This window comes from Geospiza fortis, unplaced genomic scaffold (genome assembly GCF_000277835.1).
Source record: "Geospiza fortis unplaced genomic scaffold, GeoFor_1.0 scaffold53, whole genome shotgun sequence".
Classification (NCBI taxonomy): domain Eukaryota; kingdom Metazoa; phylum Chordata; class Aves; order Passeriformes; family Thraupidae; genus Geospiza; species Geospiza fortis.
The window spans coordinates 2617480-2632118 of NW_005054305.1; the positions used below are offsets into that span (position 1 = coordinate 2617480).

At 41.5% G+C, this 14639-nt stretch overlaps 1 protein-coding gene across 2 annotated transcripts in view; it reads right to left on the reverse strand.

The window, feature by feature from the left end:
- Window positions 1-12653, reverse strand: part of ANKRD29 (ankyrin repeat domain 29) — a 27478-nt gene extending 14825 nt beyond the window's left edge. For both annotated transcript variants that reach the window (XM_005418286.2, XM_014312031.2), the window contains exons 1-4: window positions 12620-12653; window positions 6869-6979; window positions 5058-5156; window positions 3270-3368 (exon numbers count right to left, since the gene is read on the reverse strand). In XM_005418286.2, coding sequence (XP_005418343.1) covers window positions 3270-3368; window positions 5058-5156; window positions 6869-6979; window positions 12620-12640 — 330 coding nt within the window. In that variant the 5' untranslated portion in view covers window positions 12641-12653. The remainder of the gene's footprint in view (window positions 1-3269; window positions 3369-5057; window positions 5157-6868; window positions 6980-12619) is intronic.
- Window positions 12654-14639: the final 1986 nt, after the last annotated feature.

The window sequence follows — 14639 nt, forward strand, 5'->3', positions numbered from 1 at the left end:
AGCAGCGTCTTTGGTGCTGGCAAGCCTCTTGGAAACTCTGAGCAGGGCAGCAAGTGGGAGCTGGCCATGTGAGCAAGCACTGAGGGGCTCCTGGGGCTATCACCCCTTCTGCAGTGGGCAGGAGGCCACTGTGCAACCTCTTAGAGATGGCACATTGCCTTGGGTTTACTTCTTGCTCATATCCTGTTTTCCTGACACAAAGAAGCTTCTATTAATCCTGCAAATATTTCCAGCTCAGATAGGAGCTGGACTTGTCTCGACTACCTCTGCAATTCTTCCCCTGAAACCATTTTTCTGCCCTCCCCAGGGTCTGTGCTCCTCACTGCCAGTACATAACAGCAGCTGCTGATCTACAGTGAAAATACTTGGAACAGCAACACTGGGTAAGCCCATGCTAAATGGTGTAGACTTCCCTGTCTATTTGCTGACCCCTTTCCTCTGTCATCATCACTTGAAATAGCTTAGAATTATACCTTGTTTTACCATCTCTAAAAAAATGGTACAGAGGAGGAGAACTGTTCTTCTGCAATCAGTGCCTGCTGAAAAGCAGCCTCTGACATACTGTTCAACCTGCAGTGCTGCTCAGAAAACATGCATCATGCTTTTTAAGAACTCACATGCTTATCACATCTATCAGAATAAAAGAAAAAAGCTTCAACCTATGTTAAATATTTCTGTGGATGTCAGACTGGGACAATGCAGAATAATATTAATGACTAATATTATATGTAATAATTATATAATAACCTCCAATAGTGCTATTCATTCTCTTTAGAACATCAGCATTTATTGCTAATTACTTTACTACACCATTTTAGAATAGTTCTACTTTGCCTGCCATAGCACATATCGATTCTAATGACACAAAGCTTAACAAGAATAGTGTGCCTGTATTAAGATAGTTCTCCAGAATTCTCATATATGAGTAACAAATGTAATAATCATACTTTACAGATAAGTGCATGAAAAAGATGTTGGACTTTGCAGTTCCTCAGTTAGGTCTCTGTTTTCTAGGATACATTCATTTTGTGTGCTTATTCCAAATCCATGTCGTAATTTATAATAGAAATATATATGTATATTCTTTGCAAATGGATTCATTTTGCATTGCCCTTTAAAAACAGGATCAACCATATCTTTTCCAGTGCTGCTCCCAGATGAGTGTCTTAGTGAGAAAATGCCTTGTTCCTAACCTGAAAAGGTGTATTTTATCAACTATATTGTTTCTGGGGTTTGGGAGGGATAGAGGAGCCTGTCACCTTGGTCACCTGTTAACAGAACGATGGAATTATTCCAAGCTATGATAACCACATTATTAAATCAGAAGATTGAACTGATACAGGGGAAGATGTGGACTGTCCATGCACTACACCTGACTGGTGCCTCCCGCTCAGGCACACACTGAGTGATGCTGCTGGAAAATCATCTCACATGCACATCACAGACAGTTTCCCATGTTACACCCACTGGGAGCTGGTCTTATCTTTCAACCAGCTTGTCTGCATGTAACAGAAAGCTGTGGCCTGGAGAGGAAGAGCAATCAGCAGCTCAAAAGATACTTGGGACTGGCATACGGACCAAGTCAGGTCTGGGTTCAGAAGCAGGGTCAGGCAGGAAAAAGGCTCTGGAATTAAATTTTAAACGTGAGCAACAGTAGACCCCAAACTTGCATTTGTCCAAAGACGGAAGCCATTTGGAGCATCTGAACACAGGAATATTCTTTTATAATTTAGATCTTTTCTCTTTTATCTGCCCTAGTATTTCACATCAATATATTTTGCATGCTTCATAAAAGATTGCATATTGTCATGAAGGATGAGACAATTTCAAGTCTGCTGTTCACCTCTTGGATCACATCTTGGCCTTTTCACAAACTCCTAGTTCACAGGCTGTGAAAAGATTGAGTGAAAATGCAACTGTCTTTCTATACAGAATAAGGTACTGAGCCTCTGATTTGCCAGCTGAATGTAAGGGAAGATGACCCCTCTGAATCTTGCTAACCCCCAGCCATACCCTGAAATAAAAATCAGAGAAGCAACATTTATTTGAATGTGCAACCTTACCCAAGAAATTTGTCCCACATGAGATTTTCCAGCATTGTAACATACAGCTGTTGTATTTAACACAGCAACCTCCTGCATTGCCAACTTTCACAGCTGCACTCTGTGTTGTGTTAAACAGCCACAATTTCATTCATGCTTTTATTACTGATTGCTGCTGCAGTCAGAGGGTTGCTCACCACAAGCACAGCTCCCTGGGGTATCAGAATCCTACTCTATGGATATGTTTGAACTCTGACCACAAATTAAGAGGATTTTAGCCCCTAGAGCATAAGGAGCTGAGTTTCTGATGCTCCATCAATTCCCTTATGTTTAGAGCCTGTATTTCTAGGGACTCCAGAAAGCAGGTATGGATTGAGAGAATCATTCAAATCACAGACTAAAATATCCTGAGAAATTGATTAATGTGGAGTAAAGAACTAATGCTTCTTCAAAGACATCACTAGGGATCCCAGGATAAGTGACTGGCAAGTGTCCTCCTCCCCAGACAATGCAAATGCTTCAAAATGTAGCCAGCATGTCAAGAACAAGTATACTTCATGAAAATATGGTGCTTTTCCCCCTGTTTGCTGACAGCAGAGGTGCTAATACTGGCTTGGGCAAAAAAAATTGGTTGATGTACTGCTGTCAGTGATGAACTGCTGATCTTGCGGCTGTTGACCCCATGAGGGGTGAGGAACCCAGGTCCTGTCACCTGTGCTTTTGGCTATTCTAAGAAGATTTTGGAAAAGTACTTGCCTGAATAAAGAAATAAAAGCTCTGAGGTGCATTTCATCTTCTTATCCCAGATAGGAAAGTAGGAATTTAGGGAGGACTGGAAGCATTATATTCTTATGTATCCTATGGTGGCATGCAGAGACATCCCAGTGTCGATAAAATGTAAGTTCTATGCAACCAGAGGACATAAACACCTAAATCAGAATCCTACTTGGTATGTACAAAAAGACCCTTTGAACTTGTATTGGAGGATGGCTTATGAAGAAAGACTCATATCACTATCAAGGGACCTTGATGAACTTATGCCATTCAGTCCAGGTAGGAAAAGCTAGTCCAAAGTTAATATTTCACAATGTGTTCCATTACTCAAAACTGTTCACGTGAGGAAATTTCATCATCTTAACACTTCCCTGTCATGTTTCATATGAATACAAAAACCCAGCCTTGACTGTCAGGATGTATCAGCATGCAAAAATAGACACATCATCTTACTTTATTCCTAAATTCAGTGGAGGCTCCAAATGAAAAGAGAAACTTCACTACATCATTGTGGCCTTGCTGTGCAGCAAAGAACAGAGATGTTGCACCTGACTGTAAAGGAAAAATGGAATAAAATAGTAACAAACACATAACACACTTGACTGAAGTATAGACATTTCAAATTAAAAAGTATCGAGCTCAATAAGTTGAATATCAGCTGAAAAGACATGATGAATTTGAAGACTCCAGAGGACACCAGGTATCTTAACTCAGTCTTCTTCCCACTGCACTGAAAAATCTGTCCAGCATTTGGGAGGGAGGAGAGGAAGGGAAGGGAAGGAAGGGAAGGAAGGGAGATAGATGCAGGCTTTCTTGACTTTGGGCTCTCTCACCCCATGTAGAAACTACAGGAAATGGGAGCTAGATGTGAAATTCACTCCAGTGCCCAAAGCCTTTACAACAGTACATGGCCCCATTTAGATAATTTAAGAGCCTGCTCTCCTGGGCACATTTATGGGACTCTCTTTTCCCTGAACTTCACAATAACTTCAGAGAACAAGAGCAGTGGTTGGAGTAACCACATTTAGTTGCAGAACAGTGCCATTGATCTTTAGTGCTTAAACTTCATCTGTTTTGCTCCCTTTCTGCAACAGAGTGATTTTGGAGGCTTTCAGTGTTTTTTCTTTTTTGTTGGCTTGTTGAATCAGTATTTTCTGAGTGATAATCAAGCGCAGCTCCATAAAACTGTTCTTAACTTTTTCTTTTGTTGCTTCTTTCCAAGCAATGTTTACCTAAGGGAAGGGACGTATTTAAGTACATGTTTTGTTAGAACAGGACCCCACTGAAAGACACCGACAGTCATGGTTAGAGCAAGTTTAGGCCAGTAAGTGCAAAGACACCTACATCATAAAACAGGGCATTCACTGACTCAATAACTTGCAGATGTCAGCATGAGATTAATGCTCTGGTTCCAGGTAACCAAAGAAAGTAAGAAACCTTGGCTTGTACTGTTTGAGCAATGAGCACACTGCTATCCTGCATTACCTGCCACCATCCCACGTAATTTCATGCCCTCCTTACACTCCTCTTCTCTTAAAACCAGTGGTTGTCCCAGAGCAATTCTGCTCTTTGAGCAGTCAACATGCAGACCAGAGCAACTGCAATCCTTACAACTGTCTGCACGGAGTATGAGCGAAAGGCAATTTCCCCAAAAAATCAGTTGCTGATGTCCCTTCCATGCTGATGTCATGGTGCAAGACATGCCTTGAATGCCAAGCAGAGATGCAGGGAAGGGTACAGATGATAAAGCTGTGTGGCTGCTAGAGATGAGTTGACTCAGACTAAAAGGCAGAAACTCCAAAACATACAGAGTCAAAAATAATCCCTGTGCTAGCAACGGCATCCACTCTGTTTTAATGACCAGGCTGCAAATCAAATGGTAAAGGTCTTCTTATTATTTATCCCATCTGGAGATCTGTAAACTGTTGTGCCAAAAAGTAAAACTGCAAATACATAAATGGCATAGCCATGGGGGGTTACATCCCAGGTGTAACTGACCCTCACCAACCAGATGTGCTGAAAAAGTTTCATGAGTTATTATAAATGTACCTCTGGCATCTGATTTTCTGTTGTAAACTCCAGATATCTGATTCCCTGATGTCCTCAGAACAGAACCTGCTATACATGTTATAAATACACTATACAGCAAATGACAAAGAAACAATTGGCAACAAGCAGCAGAACAACACTCTTATTATTTGTAACCAACAGTCACTTAATCAAGCCCTGTTTGAATCCTACCTCTCTCTGCAGATTGATATCTGCTCCTTGCAACACCAACTCCCGTACACAATCTATGTGGCCATAGTAAGATGCTACCATCAGAGCTGTTGTGCCAAGCTGGGAGTAAGGAAAAACAAGTCAGTACCTTCAACAGACACCTACAGCAATGAATCAGGCTGTCTGGATGAGACAGCATGTCTGCCAAAAAGCTGTAGGGAGCTTATGATACCTTATTGTCCCAAAATAAGTGCAACAAATATAAAAAGAATGGGCTTAGTTTTTAAACAGCTTTTTTTTCTCTTTTTAAGCAGAGAATACCAAAGTTCTTTGCATCATTTCCAGAAGAATAACCACAGACACAGGAGCTGAGTGACTCAGCTGAGTCACTCAGAATTCTGAGTCATAGTCAGGAGAAGGGGCTGGGTGATTTGAACAGCAATTCCCTATCCAAATAATGAGAGCAAACTCACTCAGTGACTCTTCACATTGTAAGAGAGAACTTTCTGTACAGAAATCTGTGTTCAACTCCCTCAGTACACTATAAGGTCACTTCCAGTGAATGAAGTAAGATTTATATGTATGCAGTGTATGGACAATATGCAGAAACCACATGCATAAGGATGAAACACATCCTTCAAAACCATTCACACAGAACAGCTCAATTTAAAGAAGGAATGGGTGACGTTACAAAAAAGAAACATGCGGTCTTAATTGTAAAAAAACATTTAGTCTAGAGAATGTGTATGTCTGATACAATTATTATTGCAGTGCAGTGTGAAAGTCCTTGTCCAAAGTTAGCCTTTTTTTGAGAAAAAATGAACAGTAGTGACTTTATTTTTTTATACTGATCTCTGTCCCGTTTACTACAAGCCTCTATTTGAACAACCTTCCCCCCCTTGTCAGAAGGACAGTCACAGCAGCAGCTCCAGAAGTGCTGTAGGACAAATACTTGCCTACAGGGCAAAAATGAAATGAAAATGAAAAGATACATTAAAGTCAATGGGCTTAGAAAAATCTCTTACACTTTGAAGGTATTCAAAGTGAGAGAAGCTGTGGCAATTCATGTTTTGGGCTGGAAGTGGCATCAGTCCTTACCAACACCAGCATGACTCTGTGTCAGTCAGTCCCAATGCTAAACAAAAGAAACCTGGAACTTCTCACCCTCCTTTTCCCCTTGCTCTTTGACTCAGCACAATCAAGTATCTCTCCATGTGTTGTAGGCAGAACAGAAAGACCTGCTCATTATCTGTGTTATCAACCCATTTATAATCTCAAAACTAATTTCAACCCATGTCAATTACAGTAAGGAAATTCCCATGAAATCTGTCATGTGTATGGGCTCCTCTTGCTTGGCAATCTTGTGCCTTCATGTTGGTGCCCAGTCCAGAGATTGGGTGGAGGAGGAAGAATTTAGGAGGCCAGCAGTTGTTCTAATTATGAGAAGGTCTGTTAGCTGACAGAATCATTGCTACCTGGGCTCAATTCAGCCACCTCTTCACTGTGATCTATTACTGCAATGACATTCCTTTGCAAAGAGAAGCCTGAGGTGCTAGGATGTGTGTTTGTAATGTCAGCACCACAAATAACTGTGTAAGACACATTTTTGAGTGCTGGCAAATTCTTAACCCCTTGCCACTGATGTAAATCATCACACTATTTTATCTCACGTTTCAAGCTTGATTACTGACAGGAGAAGGTTTTAAATCATCCTGAAGTACCATAAGACATCCATATGTTTCATGTTAGATCCTTACTACACCCTCTGCATGGTGGGCTATGGAAAGTGATGCAAAATGAGTGCTGTGGCTGTAGGTGCATTGTGTGCATACGCTGTCTTTGCAGTCCACATCTACTCGCCCACTGTTCAGCAGCAGCTGGAGCAGAGCCAGGTTTCCTTTTCTTGCAGCCCAAAATGCAGCATTGGCAAGTGGTGTTTCTTTCTGGTGGAAAAAAAGGAAAAGGAAAAAGAAAAAAAAAGCAGAAATAAATCCCTTTGGAAAATGCACTAGGCAAGCATACACATCCCATACATTCTGCATTCAAGACAGGAAAGTTTCAGCTTAATGTGCTGTTCTTTCAAGCCCAGAGCATGGAAAGGAAGCTAATTTAATTTCTTTTTGCAATTAAAGAGACCAGTCTTCCTGAGCTTCCTCATGTTATTTCAAGTCTTCCTTGTGTCCATGGCAGCCTATGTCTCTTAGATTGCCCTGTAATGAGAAAGGATGATACTAGGCCAGATCCACAGGGAAACATCACAGAAAACAACATGCTCAGTGATGTCTATATTGTCTGCTTCTGTGGTGGGGCTGGCCACAGTAGGCTGAAGAATCCTGCTGACATGTCCTGCTGCAGGACATCCTCTTGGGTTTCGGATTAGCTCTCTGTCATCCCCTTCTTTTTTGCACACAAAGTTCCAATACAGGAAATGTATTGCTCATGCATCTCCCAGACTGCTTGTTCTACCTCCTGCCTGGAATTAACACCCTGGGACTGTGGGCATGTGCAATATCTCCTGGGTAGGAGTGAATGATGACTGCTCCAGCACAGGAAAAGGACAGAAGGGAAAGACATGGACTTTGCTCCTACCCTCTTTACCTAATCGATGCAGACAGCTGCCAATATTCTACCTTGACAGGTAAGCACTGTCAGGGTGAAGTGTGGGGGGAAACACTGTGATGGCAATGATACATATTCTAGAGCAGACTTGTGCTGTTGATTTTTTAATAAGGGCCTAAACCACCTACAGAGGTGTAAAACATCACTTCACCAATAGTCACACCAAAGCAGAGTCAAAAATACCCAGGGGCATTGCTTTGCAGCAAACCCTGCCTTCAGGATAACCCAGAGAGAGTGCAGAGTGGATATAAAAGTCAATCATTCAGCTTCAGAAATTACATAGGCATTCTTGTCTAAATGTCAGTGTGCACATGTAATATGGCAGGGAATCAGGATTCAATAGTTTTATGCTTTATAATTAAAATGCACATATACAGCACAGTTTAAATTGCTGCCTTCACTGACATGAAGACAATAAACTTTGCAGAAACCAGTAGACACAAGAATCATGAATCTGAATCTATCCCAGGTCTGTCACACTGAGCACTTTCCATGGGTTGTATTTTTAATATTAATAGGTTGGAAAACTGACAGCTGTTTTAGATGAGAGATGTTCCAACCATTCAGTAAATTATAAGTCACTTCCTATAAATTGATAGTGGTATTTCTTGCACCAGCACACGCAGGGGCAGGAGTCTGAAAATTTTAGGAAGCACAATAAGCTAAATTCTGATCTTCTTTTCACAGCTGTTGTATTTCCCTGGAGTATCTGTAGATAATGTTGATTAAAGTAGAGATAGTAGTTTATACCCTCCTTGCTAGCAACATTATAGTGTCTCCCTATCTTTACCCTTAGAACCACTAAAATTTTATGTAAAAGCAAACAATTGACCTAAACACACAGAGGCTCATGTTGCCCTTTTCTGCTCTGATTTATTAGATGTATATTTATTTACAGAGCTGGCAGTTAGGAATATTGCCTTATTGGCTTTGTTATTATGATATTCACTGGAAAGCTATTGCAAAAGAATTATGTTTAGACTTTACAGAATGGACAACCAAATCCTTTACCTTTTATTGTCCCAAACTATCCCTTAAAGTTTTAGAAAATTTAGAGGTATGGCAATACATCCATAAAGGGAGAGATTTATTTAATCCACCCCAGTTTTAACTACAAGGGCACAGTAGCAGACTGAATTTTATTATGGCTCATCATACACCACCACTTTCAGTGGTCAGGGAGGCAGGAACTGGAATCCATATCCAGGAACTCCTTACCTGCTTTCACCAGTCATGTGAGAAGAGAACTAAATGTCCAGTGTGAAGCTGCTCTGGAAGTAGAGAAATTCAAAGTCTTTGGCCTTATGAGTCATAAATTCCTACCTCTTTTTTCTCTCCTGTATGTCCTACAGTAGCTCTCCAGGAGAGTTGTCCTTATACTTTGGATCAGACCCAAGCAATGGAAGAATTCTCCAGTGCACCAAGGACACAAAACTAAGTTTTTTCTCATTTGAACTGACTCCTATTAAGCACTTCTACTTCACCTTGTGCTCCTGGGTTTCTTGGGATCCCTTGTATAAAAGTAGAGTATACAGCACACTCAGACCATCAACCATCCAGTGATTGGATTAAAAAAAATCAGATGCAAATCTGAGCTATTGTACATGCTAAAATGAATGAAAGTGCAAAATCATTCAGATGATCTGGGCACCTTACAAGTACAGACTCATTGTGTACTGTGTGGCAGTTTATGTCTCTGCATCTACATCTCTGTGATCTTCATTTTCATCAGCAATACTGACATCACTAGTAGGCAAAATGTAAGACAGCACTTTGGGGTTAATAATCCAATTAATTGAATTATTTTTTAGCAATAAATTGGTTTAAAGCTGCAGGATGTGACTGCTGCTGTTCGCTTATGAACTCAGTCATGTCTCATCAGATACTCCCTAGGGAGAGGTAATGTTGAATTCCAAAAGATTAATTGGACAAAATTTTTATGTAATTCTTATCATAAAGCTAGTCTGCTCCTAAAGCATCCTCAAAGTAAACAATGGATCCTCAGCACTGACAGCTTGGGAACAGAATGTAATAAACATTTGAAAATGATTAGCTAATAGCTTTCATGAAAATTGCTTGTTTCATTATGCCACTTGTACCAGCATCAGTAACTTTCAGGATAAAAGTTCCTTCACTTCATCAAGTTCTCTAAAGCATTATTTTAATATCTGGCTGTGCTAATGATTTTGATTGTTTGTATGCTTTTATGAGAGCCCAAAGATGGAAAGCTGGCATTATATTCATGCTGTATTGACATTAGCACAAACACTTCTTCAAAAATGGCCTAGAGGAAAATATATATTATAAATCTGACAAACCCGTTTCTCTGCAGGGATACAGAAAACAAATGAATTGTGCTAAGGTATCTGTGCCATTTCAGGAATATTGAGGGGGAAAGTATAAATGCTGTGACCACCAGCTCCTGCTCCCTGCCCTACTTTTGGTTTGCTGTTTGCAGAGAAAGGGCAGGGGACAGTGGGGTGACTGCTGAGGAGAAAGAGTGCAGTTCTTAAACAGGGATCTTGCAGAGGGGCAATAGACAAAGAGAAAGAAAAGAAAGGAAAAAGAGAATGCTAGTCTGCCCACAGGCTTGTTCCTTGTGCTGGCGAAATGCAAGAAATTTCCCTTTTCTTTCTTAGTTTCCAAACCAGTCCTAATGGGAAAGAGGTATTGAAAAAAAAAGTTTAAAGAAGAGCTGGAAATCAGGATCAAGCATGATGGAAAATGCTAGTGCAACTTAGGAGCAGAGTTCTATCTAATAGATAGCAATATATCCTACATAAAGGATCCTGATAAAAAGAAAAGGTGATTTTATATATGAATGTTTTAGTCAGGCAAAATGTGGCAGAAGAGAGGACATTCCTGTGAGAAAGAAAGATAAATGCTATGCCATGGGTAAGTAGGATAATAAGATGGAGAATGTGAACAGCCAGTGGCAAAGAGTAAGAATCCAAGTTAAGTTCATGATCTGAGAGAAAGAGAAAATGCCAAACAAAATGTCAGAGGAAAGGGAGAGAAAACAGAGGGAGGGAGGTATGGTCTGCAGTTCTTCAGAGGGAAGGGAAAGCAGTGAGCTACTTAGAGCAGGAAAACTTGAGGGAATACAACATGAGAAATAGGGCACAGGAAAGGAACTGATAGGGATAGAACAGAAACTAAGACCAGAAGAACAAGTTAAATAAACAAGGATAAGAAAGCATAAGAAAAAGGATAAGAAAGAAAAAGAAGCTGGCATCACCAGGAACATGGGGCTGTTAGGGTGGATGCTTGTGAGTAATGAAGGTGGGAAAAAACTCACATAGACAGAATGAAGGGACAGAAAAACTAAGAAAAAAAAGAAATTAGGTGTGAGACCAACGCAGGACCAAAAAGGGGATGACCACAGAGACTGCAGTCCAGAAAACCAAGTGTATCCTGGGCTACATCAAAAGAATCCAGACAAGCAGGTTGAGGACAGTGATTCTCTCCCTCAGTTCTGCTCTGGTAAGACCACACCTGGAGTACTATGCTCACCTCTGGGGCCTCCAACATTGGGATATGGACCTGATGGAGCAAATCCAGAAGGGGGATATTAAGATGATCATGAGTACCTCTCTTAAGAAGACAGGCTGAGGGAATTGAGGTTGTTCAGCCTGGGGAAGAGAAAGCTCTGAGAAAACCTTAGAGCAGCCTTCTAGCGGCTAAATGGCACCCGCAAGAGAGAGGCAGAGGGACTTTGTACAAGGGCATGTGGGGATAGGATAAGGACAAATTTTTTTAAACGGAAAGGGGGTAGGTTTAGAGTGGATATTTGAAAGAGATTCTTTACTGTGAAGGTGGTGAGCACTGGAACATGTTCCCCAGAGAAGCTGTGGATGCCCCATCCCTAGAAATGTCCACGGTCAGGCTGGATGGGGCTTTGAGCCACCTGGTCTAGTGGAAGGTGTCCCTGCTTATGGCAGAGGGTTGGAACACGATGGTCTTTAAGGTCCCTTGCAACCCAAGGCATTCTATGATTTCACCACCAAGTGTAAGACTGAGCTGCCTTGGGAGCAAAGGTTCTCTGCTGCCTCCCCAGCAGGGCTTTAACTGCAGGTGGGAACCACCTGCTGCGCCACCATCGAACTGACACGGTGACATCAAAGCACCAGCATTCCAGGGGGGAGACACCCTGACGGGAGAGAGGCAAGTACAGGGAATAATCCATCAAATCAAAAAATGCCACACAAGCAATATGGCAAAGGACTGGCACTGAGCTGCTGATCAATAAGAGAAGGGCAAGCACAGCATCCAGAAAGTGCACAACAGAGAAGATCATCCATCATAAATATTATCTGTTAACATCATTAGTAAATTGCTGCTTGCTTACCTCTTTGCCAAAAAATCTTATTAATCCTGTCCTTAGATTAAAAAAAAAACTTCTTTGAGGCAATCTTTTGAAATGACTGCTCTTGTGTGGGTTTGGATGGAAGAAGTATAAAAAGTGGCAGGAATCACATCTGGCAAAGGGAACGAACCAGTCTGGCTTCAGTGGCCACCACAGCCTGAAAGGAAGAGCACGGATAAAGACTGCCTCCTAACTATTACACAACCAGCACCAGCAGAGATGGTCGCAAAAGTGAGGAGGAGGCTCCTGACTGCACCAAAATCCACAGCACGGAGCCCGGTCACCCCAGAGCCAGAGTAAAGCTCCACGGAGCTCGCAGTTTATGTAACATAAGGCACGCACCCTTTAGGGGCTGTCAGCTGTGAAAAGCGCCCGCTCCATCAGCGGCCACCGCAGCACTCCCGGGGCACCCAAAAGCCCGGGAAGGACATTACTGCTGTCTTTCCTTCCGCCCTACACCATTTTCCCTAAAAAAAAATAAAACCCCCAAACCCACGGACACGACAGAGCGCTCTACGGGGTGCCGGCATGACAAGCGCAAAGCGGGAACCCAAACGCGCATCCCCGCGCCCCTGTCCCCTTGAGGCTCCCGGCTCACCTTGAAGGACATCCTGCACATCGCAGCGCTCCGCCTCCGCCCCGCTCCGCTCCGCGCCCGCCCGCGCAGCTCGGCCCGCACCGCTCCGCGCCCGGTATTTGGGATTATTATTATTATTACTACTATTATTATTGTTATTATTATTATTATTATTATTATTTAAGCATCATTATTATTATTACTTAGCAGAATAGATTATATCACATTATAACAGAATCAATTATACTCGAACACATACTAATTATATCAGCATACAATTTCATATAATTACAGGAAATTATGTGTTATTGCTATTTTTGTTGCGTAATTATTATTGTTTTATTGTTGTTGTTGTTATTAGTAATAGTAGTGGTATCAGTATTATTTGAAATGGGCCCCTGCTCCAGCAGCATCCTGAGAAGCCAGCCCCCAGGGTGGGAGACCCACAGCACTCAGCCTCTGGTTTAGACCTATGGATCAGGCCTCTGTAGCTCAGGAATAGCACTGGAATGGTCCAAACCCCAAGCACCTTCACCCCAGCCCTATCCTCATCACGGTGCTAATGCCACCTGCATAGACCACTTTTGTATTTCACAGCCTCTTCCCTTCATACCTAAGCAAAACCTGTTAAGAGGCACTGTTGTGAGCACAGCCACAGTGCTGCCACCCAAAACCATGGTGGGGGTGAGGGTTCCTTCACCTTGCCTGCATCCAGCTATCACCAACACTATCTCCCACAGCTGATGTGCTCTCATTAGGAAGCCAGTAAATTCTTAAGGGCTTAATTGTATGCCTTTAAAAATGAACAGTCATAAAGCCAATTCATGTCCTGTTTTGCCTGGCTGCCACAGACTTCATTCAAAGTCTTCGTGATATAAAGTAGGCAAAGCAGGGCATGCTCTGGTGAGAGATTCCTGAATTTCTTTGCTATTGTTGGTTTAAACTGAGCCCTTAGGGATTTTCCTCTTTTGATGTGCACACATAAATCCCATTCACGAGAAAATTATGTGCGTGCATTGAGAGAAAATACTTGTGCTGAGATCCAAATAGCTTATTCTACAAATCTGCAAGTGAAGGGGTTCCTGCAGATCTTTTTCCTGAGGCAATGTTCGTCTGTGCATCTGTGCATACAGTAAAACAAACGGGAGGCAGGCAGATGAAAGCTGATAATAGCACCAGCGCATCTCAGAATGCATGGCCTGGTGTGAACCTTAATTACTGGGATCATACAATCCTGGCTGATCACTCAGATTTCTTCTTAAACTTAAAAATACCGAATAAATTCAGCAGATTGCAGAGCTGAGAGTCATCCTTGCTCTGATCCAGTTGCACTGTGATGATTGTCCACTGAAAGAGGAAAATACTACTGAACTGTACACACTCCCTACCTCACCCTGGGAAAATCCCTGTGTTTATTCAATCTATTGTGAATAACATGCCAAACTTTTCACTTTAATCAACCCAAATATTAAATTTCATGACCAAAAAAATACAAAGAATTCTTTCGATAAACAACAAAAAAGGAGATGAAAGCAATATTGTTTTTTGGGGTCTCTATTTATCTTGGGTGTCAGGGGAAAGAAATTAAAGTGCTTTTCTTAATATCTCCACAAAATCTGAAATTGCACCTATTTTCAGTTGCACGTAGTCTCCTGTGACTTTTCTGTTTTCATATTTAGGTGCAATAATTTGTCAGAACAGTTGAATACAGAAATACATATATAAATTATGCTCCTTTTCAGTGGTCCTTTGAAAGTTTATCCCAGAAAGTACATAGAAACAATGGTTTTTTATGTAGATGTCTGCCTATAGTTACACTTGTTTATGGGCACAGAGGACACGCACCTCATATATATATACACAAACCCAAGAATTTGTAATTATTATAACTGAATCTTGAGAGTCTAATATAAGAATCATTACTAGAGCAGATGTAATTATAGCAGAAAAAGAAAGACGTCTAAACAGAGAAAAAGATCAGTATTAATAACATTACAGTTAAAACCTAAAAACTTCCTAGTTTTTACTCCTTTTCTGGATG